This window comes from Callithrix jacchus, chromosome 13 (assembly GCF_049354715.1).
Source record: "Callithrix jacchus isolate 240 chromosome 13, calJac240_pri, whole genome shotgun sequence".
NCBI lineage: Eukaryota > Metazoa > Chordata > Mammalia > Primates > Cebidae > Callithrix > Callithrix jacchus.
This window is the reverse complement of record NC_133514.1, coordinates 24,018,966-24,029,904: the sequence shown is the minus strand read 5'-3', so window position 1 is coordinate 24,029,904 and position 10,939 is coordinate 24,018,966. Positions and strand designations below refer to the sequence as shown.

Genomic DNA, 10,939 nt, shown 5'->3' with positions numbered 1-10,939 from the left:
AAATCTCTGCTTGGTCAGCTCTTAGCCTTCTCTCAGCTTTTAAATGTTGGTGCCCCGTCCCTACCCAGGTACCCTTCTTTCCCACTCCCCGTTCTTTCCCTGGGTCTGCTTCACATCTGTACACTGATAACTCCCAAGTGAGTGGAAGTGGCCAGATCTGGGAGTACCAGGCCCATGTATCCGCTGTCCACCTTGGTGTGTGCTGAGATGCTTCAGGGCCCCCATCCTCCTTGTGCCATCCCTGGACTCAGCACCATCCTCCCTGGATCTGGTTCTTCTTCCTCCTCTGTCTTGGTGACGGCACTACCTTCACCCAGGAGACAGGCCTGGGGCTGGAAGTCAAGCTGCCTCCTTTCTCCTCCCAGTCCTTTCTACTGTTTTCATTAAATCACTTTCAAATGCTACTGTTTCTCTCCACCCTCAGGGCAAAAAATGGATTAAGCCAGTATCACCTCTGCCGTGGACTAATGCAGATACTTTATCACCGCTCTCCCTGATGTCTGACTTTTTTTCTCCACTCTGTTGTCCACACTGTAGCTGTTTTTTCTTTCTTTTTTATTATTTTTTTAAAGACAGAGTCTTGCTCTGTCACCCAGGCTGGAGTTCAGTGCTGTGATTTTGGCTCACTTCAACCTCTGCCTCCTGGGTTCAAGTGATTCTCCTGCCTTAGAGAACTGAGTAGCTGGGATTACAGGAATGTGCCACCATGCCCGGCTAATTTTGTATTTTTAATAGAGATGGGGTTTTGTTGGTCAGGCTAGTCTTGAACTCCTGACCTCAGGTGATCTGCCCACCTCGGCTCCCAAAGTGCTGGGATTACAGCGCTTGGCCTTACTTTTTGTATTTTTAGTAGAGATGGGGTTTTCCCCATGTTGGCCAGGCTGGTCTTCAACTCCTGACCTCAGGTGATCCTCCCACCTTGGCCTCCCAAAGTGCTGGGATTATAGGAGTGAGCCACTGGGCCCAGCCCCTGATTTTAATTAAACCATTTGGTAGGTTCCCCCTAGAACCAAAGTCCAAATCCTCTGTGTGGCCTGAATGGTCTTGCATGGACTCATCTCTGTCTTCCTCCCCAGCCAGGTCTCACTCTTCCCTCCCCTCCCCTCCCTCACTGCCCTCCCCACCCCTGCCTAGCCCTCCCCCACTCCTCTGCCCTCCCCCATTGCCCTCCCCTCCCCTTCTTCCCCAACCCTCCCCCACTGCCTTCTCCTCCCCTCTTCAGTCCTCCTCCACTGCCTTCCCCTCCTCTCCAGCCCTCTTCCACTGCCCTCCCCTCCCCAGCCCTCTCCCACTGCCCTCCCCTCACCTCCCCAGCCCTCCCGCACTGCCCTCCCCTCCCCTCCCCATCTTCTTCCACTGCTCTCCCCTCTGTTCCCCTCCCCAGCCCTCTCCTACTGCCCTCCCCTCTCCTCCCCAGCCCTCCCACACTGCCTTTCCCTCCCTTCTTCAGCCCTCCTCCACTACCCTCCCCTTTCCAGCCCTCCCCAACTACCTTTCCCTCCCCAATCCTACTCCACTACCTTCCTTCTCCAGCCCTTCTCCACTCCTTCCCTTCCCTAGCCCTCTGCACTCCCCAGCCCTCCCCCACTGCCCTCCCCTTCCCTCTCCAGCCCTCCCCCACTGCCCTCCCCAGCCCTCCCCCACTGCCCTCCCCTTCCCTCCCCAGCCCTCCCCCACTGCCCTCCCCTCCCCACTCCAGCCCTCCCCTGTAGCCCTCCCCTCCCTAGCCCTCCCCTGCTGCCCTCCCCTCCCCTCCCCAGCCCTCCTCCACTGCACCACCGCCTCTCACCTGGAGCCATGCACATGGGCATTCCCAGGCTGCTGGTGCCTCCCTGCTTCTCCTGACCATGTCTTTGAAGCTGAGCCTTGAAATTTTAGTTCAAACATTGCTCCCTCGAGGAAGCCCTTGCTGGCTCTCAGACGATTCTCATCTGGCCTTTTGGAGCACGCTCGGCTTTTGCTTCATAGCTTTTAGCACAGCATTTTAAATTAACCATACAGCGACTCCCTAAGTGTCTGGCCAGAGAATACAGGCTCCAAGGGTTCAGAGATCAGGTCCATGTCTCTCCCTGCTCTAGGCCCAGCTACTAGCACAGCCTTGCTCAAGGCTGCCATTGAAATTGCTCACTGACACACCTGTAATCCCAGCACTGTGGGAGGCCAAGGCATGAGGATTTCTTGAGGCCATGAGTTGGAGATCAGCTTGGGCAACGTAGACCAAAACATGGAAAAGTTAGCCAGGTGCAGTGGCTCTTACCTGTAATCCTAGCTCCTCAGAAGGCTGAGATGGGAGGATAGCTCGAACTGTCCTCCAAGTTGCAGGAGTTGGAGGCTGCAGCAAGCTAAGATGATACCACCGCATTTCAGCCTGGAGGACAGAGACCCCACTGCTAAGTAAAAAAATAGACAGCTTGTTGAGTGAACTCAGCATAATGAAGACATGTGTTTCTGAAACGTGGGGAAGCAAGGCACTGCAAACCCAGGTAGCACTTGTGCCCTGCATGCGAACATCTTTCTCATCTGTATATTTAGACTTTCTCCCCTTCTGCAGATGGACAGCCACACGCCTGTCTGCCCCCCACCACCCCTGTGGCTGCCACCACCCAGTACTTCCTGCTTACTTTTTCCCTAGAGACTTCTTCCCCTCCCCTCTTTATTCCCTCTGAGCCTCCTCATCTAATCACAGGCTTGGAGGCTGTCCCGGGAAGTCCTGGTGCTTGCCTCCTCCCAGACCACCAAGGTCAACAGGTAAAGGTGGCTTAAGTGGCGGGCTCGCACCGCCCTGGCGCTGATCAGGAAGCTGTGAGGAAGGCAGAAAAGTCCATTTCTCTCCATAGAAAAGAGCACGTCTGTAGGTTTGTTTTCGAGGTTACATCAGGGTCTCATCTCACTCTCCCTGTCTCCTGCTTGCTTCCAGTTCCCAGCGGCCCTCCCTCAACAACCATCTTGGCCTCTTCAAACAAAGTGAGAAGTGGGGACGATGTCAGTGTGCTCTGCACTGTCTTGGGGGAGCCTGATGTGGAGGTAGAATTCAGGTGGATCTTCCCAGGGCAGAAGGTGAGTGTGGCACCTGCGTCTCAGCAACTGCGTCTCAGCCGGTGGTTTTAATTCACAGTTTGGTCCTCACCCAGTGATAGAGGCCATAACTTAAGAAGTGCAAGTAACATGAGAGGTTATGTTGGCGGTAGGGCTTTCTTGTTTTCTTTGAAGATGTTTCAGTATATTTAAAAATGAATTTTTTTTAAGGACAGGAAATGAAAGATGGAGTTTCATTAGTTAATTTGCTCAATGTACCCTCTTCATAGGCAGGTTGGAAAAAAAAACCCTTAACCAAGAAGGGACAGTAATTCTCATTGCAGCACCATTCACAATACCAAAGACATGGAATCATCCTAAATGCTCTTCAATGGTGGACTGGATAAAGAAAATGTAGTACATATACACCATGGAATACTATGCAACCATGAAAAAGAATGGTTGTGGGAACATGAATAGAGTTGGAGGCCATTATCCTTAGCAAAGTAACACAGAAACAGAAAACCAAATACCGCACGTTCTCACTTATCAGTGGGAGCTAAATGATAAGAACACATGGACACATAGAGGGGAACAACACACACTGGGGCCTACTTGAGGGTGGAGGGTGGGAGGAGGGAGAGGATCAGGAGAAATAATTGATGGGCACTGAGGCCTAATATTAATACCAGGGTGATAAAATGATCTGTCATTTCATGACACGAGTTTAGTTATATAACAAATTTTTGCACATATACCCCTGAGCCTAAAATACAAGTTTTATTTTTATTTTTTATTTTTTTTTTAAGGACAGTAGGAGGAAAGGGAAAGGAAGAATCCTCTCTTTCCTCCTGCCCCCACCTCAATTTCAGTCCCATCTTCTGGGTCAACCAGAGTCTAACCACCTCCTGGAGTCCTTCAGAGTGTTCTTTGTTTTTAATGTATTTTGTCATTTTTAAATTTCAGTAGGTTTTTGAGAACAGTAGGTGTTTGGTTACATGAATAAGTTCTTTAGATGATTTCTGAGATTTTGGTGTATTCATCACCCTAGTGGTGTACACTGTACCCAGCGTATAGGCTTCTATCCCTCACCCAGCTCCCACCCTTTTCCCAGAGTCCCCAAAGTTCATTGCATCATTCTTCTATCTTTGTGTCCTCATAGCTTAGCTCCCAGTTATGAGTGAGAACATACCATGTTTGGTTTTCTATTTGTGAGTTACTTCACTTAGAATAATGGTCTCCAATGCCATCTGGGTCGCTGCAAAGGCCATTATTCCATTCTGTTTTATGACTGAGTGATATTCCATGGTATATACCACAATTTCTTTATCCTCTCATTGATTGATGGGCATTTCAGCTGGTTCCATATTTTTGGACTTGTGAATTGTACTGTTATAAACATGTGTACAAGTGTCTTTTTTCATATAATGACTGCTTTTCCTCTGGTTAGATACCCAGTAATGGGATTGCTGGATCAAATGGTGGTTTTACTTTCAGTTCTTTAAGGAATCTCCACACTGTTTTCTGTAGTGGTTGTACTAGTTTACACTCCCACCAGCAGTGCAGAAGTGTGGAGAAATGTCCTCTTTTTACCACATCCATGCCAACATAAATTATGACCATTTTTGCAGGAGTAAGGTGGTATCACACTGTGGTTTTGATTTGTATTTCCCTAATCATTAGTGATGTGGAGCATTTTTTCATGTTTTTGGACGTTTGAGAATTGTTTATTCATGTCCCTAGCCCAATTTTTGATGGGATTTTTTTTCTGGCTGATTTGCCTGATTTTCTTGTAGATTCTGGATATTAGTCCTTTGTCAGATGTATAGATTGCAAAAATTTTCTCCCAGTCTATGGGTTGTCTGTTTACTCTGCTGGTTATTTCTTTTGCTGTGCAGAAGCTCTTTAGTTTAATCAAGCCCTATCTATTTATCATTGTTTTTGTTGCATTTGCTTTTTGTTTCTTGCTTTTGAAGTCCTTACCTAAGCCAATGTCTAAAAGGCTTTTTCCAATGTGATCTTCTAGAATTTTTATGGTTTCAGGTCTTAGATTTAAGTATTTGATCCATCTTGAGTTGATTTTTGTATACGGTGAAAGATGAGGATTCAGTTTCATTCTCCTACATGTGGCTAGCCAATTATACCAGCACCATTTGTTGAATAGGGTGTCCTTTATCCATTTTCTGTTTTTGTTTGCTTTGTTGAAGTTCAGTTGTAAATATTTGGGTTTATTTCTGGGTCCTCTATTCGGTTCCACTGCTCTTTGTGCTGTTTTTATACCATACCATGCTGTTTTGGTGACTGTGGCCTTATATAGTTTGAAGTCAAGTAATGTGATGCCTCTAGATTTGTTCTTTTTGCTTAGTCTTGCTTTGGCTATGCAGAGTCTTTTTTGGTTCCATATAACATTTAGGATTTTTTTTTCTAGTTCTGTGAAGAATAATGGTGGTATTTTGGTGGGAATTGCATTCAATTTGTGGATCGCTTTTGCCAGTATGATCGTTTTCATAATATTGATTCTACTCATGTATGGGCATGCAATGTGTTCCCATTTGTTTGTGACATCTATGTTTTCTTTCAGCAGTGTTTTGTAGTTTTCCTTGTAGAGGTCTTTCACCTCCTTGATTAGGTGTATTTCTTTATTTATTATTTTTTTTTGAAGCCATTATCAAAGGAGTTGAGTTACTGATTTGATTTTCAACTTGGTCACTGTTGGTGTATGGCAGAGCTACTGATTTGTGTACATTAATTTTGTATCCTGAAACTTTGCTGAATTAATTTATCCATTCTAGCAGCTTTTTGGAGGAGTCTTTAGGGGTTTTTTAGGTATATGATCATATCAGCAAACAGTGACAGTTGGACTCTTCTTTATTGATTTGGATGCCCTTTATTTCTTTATCTCGTCTGGCTAGGACTTCCAGTACTATGTTGAATAAAAGTGGTGAAAGTGGGCATCCTTGTCTGGTTTCAGTTCTCAGAGGGAACGCTTTCAACTTTTCCGCAGTCAGTGTAATGTTGGCTGTGGGTTTGTCATAGACTATTTTTATTACCTTAAGGTATGTTCCTTCTATGCTGATTTTGCTGAGGGTTTTAATCATAAAGAGATGCTGGATTTTATCAAATGCTTTTTCTGTGACTGTTGAAACGATCATGTGATTTTTGTTTTTAATTCTGTTTATGTGGCATATCACATTAGTGACTTGTGTATATTAAACCACCCTGGTATGAAACCCATTTGATCATGGTGGACTCTCTTTGATATACTGTTGGATTTGATTAGCTGGTATTTTGTTAAGGATTTTGTATCTATATTCATCAGAAATGTTGGTCTGTAGTTTCTCTTTTTTGTTATGTCCTTCTCCGGTTTTGATATTAGGGCGATACTGGCTTCACAGAATGATTTAGGAAGGATTCCCTCTTTCTCTCTCTTGTGAAACAGTGTCAATAGGATTGATACCAGTTCTTTGAATGTGTGATAGAATTCAATTGTGAATCCATCTGGTCCTGGACTTACTTTTATTGGCAATTTTTTTTTATTACCATTTCAATCTCACTGGTTGTTATTGGTCTGTTCAGAGTTTCTATTTCTTCCTGGTTTAATCTAGGAGGGTTGTGTATTTCCAGAAGTTTATCCATCTCCTCTAGGTTTTCTAGCTTGTGTGTGTAAAGGTATTCATAGTAGTTTTGAATGATCTTTTATATTTCTCTGACACTGGTTGTAATGTCTCCTGTTTCATTTCTAGTTGAGCTTATTGGGATCTTCTTGGTTAATTTCGCTAATGGTCTATCAGTTTTTTTAAATCTTTTCAAAGAACCAGCTTTTCGTTTCTTATATCTTTTCGTTTAGTTCTGCTCTGATCTTTGTCTCTTTTCTTCTGTTATGTTTGAATTTGGTTTGGACTGGTTTTTCTAGTCCTTGAGGTGTGCTTTAGATTGTCTATTTGTGCTCTTTCAGGCTTTTTTATATAGTCATTTAATGCTATGAACTTTCCTCTTAGCACTGCCTTTGCTGTATCTCGGAAGTTTTGATACATTCTGTTACTACTATCATTCAGCTCAAAGAATTTCTTTTTTGAGACAGAGTCTTGCTCTGTTGCTCAGGCTGGAGTGCAATATTGCATCTCAGCTCACTGCAACTTTCGCCTCCTGGGTTCAAGCGATTCTCCTGTCTCAACCTCCCGCATAGCTGGGATTACAGATGCCAGCCACCTTGGCTGGCTAATTTTTGTATTTTTTAGTAGAGATGGGGTTTCACCATGTTGGTCAGGCTGGTCTCGAACTCCTGACCTCAAGTGATCCACCTACCTTGGCCTCCCAAAGTGCTGGGATTACAGGCATATTCAAAGAATTTTTTTTAACTCCCATCATGATTTCCTTGTTGACCCAGGGATCATTCAGGAGCAGGTTATTTAATTTTCATGTATTTGTATGTGTTGAGGGTTCCTTTTGGAATTTTCAGGTTTATTCCAGTGCGGTCTGAGAGCACTTGATACAATTTCACTTTTCTTAAATTTATTGAGACTTGTTTTGTGGCCCATCATCTGGTCTATCTGGGAGAATGTTCCATGTACTGGTGAATAGAATGTATATTCTGTAGTTATTAGATAGAATGTTCTGTAAATAGCTGTTAAGTCCATCTGTTCTAGGTTATAGTTTAAATCCATTGTTGCTTTGTGGATGTTCTGTCTTGATGACCTGTCTAGTGCTGTCAGTGGAGTATTAAAGTTCCCACTATTATTGTGTTGCAGTCTGTCTCATTTCTTAGGTCCAGCAGTAATTGCTTTATAAATCTGGGAGCTTCAGTGTTAGGTGCATATATGTAAATAGCATTGTGATATTTTCCTATTGGACAAGTCCTTTTATCATCATATAATGTTCCTCTTTGTCTTTTTAAATTCCTGTTCCTTTAAAGTTTGTTCTGTCTTATATAAGAATAGCTACTCCTATATAAGACAGGCTTGTGTCTGAAAACCCAGCTACTCAGGAGGCTGAGGCACGAGAATTGCTTGAACGCAGGAAGCGGAGGTTGCAATGAATGGAGATCACGCCATTATGTTCCAGTGTGGGCAACAGAGTGAGACAAAAAAAAGAAAAGAAAAGAAAAGCTATTCTTGCTCATTTTTGGTGTGCCTTTGTATGGAATACCTTTTTCCACTCCTTTATATTAAGATTTTGAGTCTTATGTTTTAGATGAGTCTCCTGAAAACAGCAGATACTTGGTTGGTGACTTTTTATTCATTCTACCATCCTGTATCTTTTAAGTGGAGCATTTAGGCTATTTACATTCAATGTTAGTATTGAGATGTGAGATACTATTCTATTCATCATGCTATTTGTTGCCTGAATACCTTGGTTTTTATTTTTTAATTTGTTTTGTTTTATAGGTCCTGTGAGATTTATGCTTTAAGGGGGTTCTATTTTGCTATATTTCAATGATTTGTTTCAAGATTTAGAGCTCCTTTTAGCATTTCTTGTAGTGCTGCATTGGTACTGCTGAATTCTCTCAGCATTTGCCTGAAAAAGACTCTCTTTCCTTCATTTATGAAGCTTAGTTTCTCTGGACACAAAATGCTTGGCTGATAATTGTTTTGATTAAGGAGGCTGAAGATAGGGCCTCAATTTCTTCTAGCTTGTAGGGTTTCTGCTGAGGAATATGCTGTTAATCTGATACATTTTCCTTTTTGGTTACCTGGTGCTTTTGCCTCAGCTCTTACATCTTTCCTTCCTCTTGACTTTAGATACCCTGATCACTATGTGTCTACGTGATGATCTTTTTCTGATGAATTTCCCAGGTGTTCTTTGAGCTTTTTGTATTTGGATGGCTAGCTCTCTAGCAAGGCTGCGGAAGTTTTCCTTGATTATTCCCACAAATATGTTTTCCAAACATTTAGATTTCTCTTCTTCCTCAGGAACACCAATTATTCTTAGGTTTGGTTGTTTAATATAATCCCAAACTTCTTGGAGGCTTTGTTCAGTCTTCTAAATTCTTTTTTCTTTGTCTTTGTTTGATTGGGTTAATTAAAAAATCTTATGTTTGAGCTCTGAAGTTCTTTTTTCTGCTTGTTCAATTCTGTTGCTGAGACTTTCCAGTGTATTTTGCATTTCTCTAAGTGTGTCCTTCATTTCCGGAAACTGTGATTGTTTCCTATTTTTGCTATTTCACTGAAGATTTTTCCCTTCATATCTTGTGTCTTTTTAAAATTTAATTAGGCCGGGCGCGGTGGCTCAAGCCTATAATCCCAGCACTTTGGGAGGCCGAGGTGGGTGGATCAGGAGGTCAAGAGATCGAGACCATCCTGGTCAACATGGCGAAACCCCGTCTCTACTAAAAATACAAAAAATTATCTGGGCATGGTGGCACGTGCCTGTAATCCCAGCTACTCAGGAGGCTGAGACAGGAGAATTGCCTGAACCCAGGAGGCGGAGGTTGCGGTGAGCCGAGATTGCGACATTGCACTCCAGCCTGGGTAACAAGAGTGAAACTCCGTCTCAAAAATTAAAAAAGAAAGAAAGAAAGAAAAGAAAAGAAAATTTAATTAAGTTGGAGTTCCTCTTTCTCTGATGCCTCCTTGACTAGCTTAATAACTGATCTTCTGAATTATTTTTCTGGCAATTCAGGGCTTTCTTCGGGTTTGGATCAGTTGCTGGTGAGCTAGTGTGATCTTTTGTGGGTGTTAAAGAACCTTGTTTTGAAATATTACCAGAATTGTTTTTCTGGTTCCTTCTCATTTGGGTAGACTGTGTTAGACGGAAGATCTGGGGCTCGAGGGCCGCTGTTCAGATTCTTTCGTCCCATGGGGTGCTCTCTTGATGTAATGCTCTTCCCCTTCTATGTGTGTGGCTTTCTGAGAGCCAAACTGCAGTGATTGTTATTTTTTTTTTTTTCTGTATCTAGCCACCCAGCAGAGTTGCTGGACTCTGGGCTAGTACCGGGTGGTGCCTGCACAGAGTCCTGTGATGTCTCAGGTCTCTCAGCCATGGATACCAGCACCTGCTATGATGTTGGTGGCAGGGGAGTGAAATGGACTCTGTGAGGGTTCTTAGCTGTAGTTTTGTTTATTGTACTAGTTTTGTGTTGGTTGGTCTCCTGCCAGGAGGTGGCACTTTAAAGAGAGCATCAGCTTTGGTAGTATAGGGATGATCAGGTGGTGAGCAGGACCCTAGAGCTCCCACAGATTATGTCCTTTGTCTTTGGCTATCTGGGTAGGTAAAGACCATTAGGTGGGGGCGAGGCTAGGCATGTCCGAGCTCAGACTCTCCTTGGGTAGGTCGCTATGGCTGCTGTTGGGGATGGGGGTGTGGTTCTCAGGCCAATGGAGTTATGTTCTGCTCTGGATTATGGCTGCTCTGCTGTGTCATGCACGTCACCAGGTAAGTGGGGGAAAGCCAGCAGTTACAGGCCTCACCCAGGTCCTATGTAGCCCAAATGGATGGTCTTACTCCCTCTGTCCCCACCCACAGCACTCAGTTTGTTTCTAGGCAGTGGGTGAGTAGGGTTGAGAATCTGCCCCAGGCTACCAGCCTCCTGGGTAGGAAAGCAAACAGGGCTTTCAGGTTCCACATCTCCCTACTTGCCATGGCTTCTGTGTTGTGTCTGCACTCCCGCTTCATCCCCTCACCCGAGTTCTGTACAGGAACTTTGTGTTCAGTCAAAACTTTTAGAGAGTTGAGCTAGAAGTTTCCTTCTCCCTGTGGTCTTTTCCCAGTTTCTCTGGTAGCCCTTCCCAAGGACCTCTGTGAGACAAAGTCAGAAGTGGCTTCCCTGGGGACCAAGTGTGCCCACAGGGCTCTTTCTGCTGCTTCCTTCTACCCCCGTGTTTCACTTGGCTAGAGTGTTCTCTAAACAAGCTGTGCCCACGGCAGGCGGCTCTGAGCAGGCATCCACCAAGTGCGCATAGAAACCGACCCTGCCAAAAAGGTGCTG

At 44.2% G+C, this 10,939-nt stretch overlaps 1 protein-coding gene across 4 annotated transcripts in view; it reads left to right on the top strand.

Annotated features, from left to right (window-relative positions):
* Positions 1-10,939, top strand: part of PDGFRL (platelet derived growth factor receptor like) — a 69,666-nt gene that overhangs the window by 53,996 nt on the left and 4,731 nt on the right. For all 4 annotated transcript variants that reach the window (XM_035270191.3, XM_035270194.3, XM_035270193.3 and 1 more), the window contains exon 5: positions 2,918-3,057. In XM_035270191.3, coding sequence (XP_035126082.1) covers positions 2,918-3,057 — 140 coding nt within the window. The remainder of the gene's footprint in view (positions 1-2,917; positions 3,058-10,939) is intronic.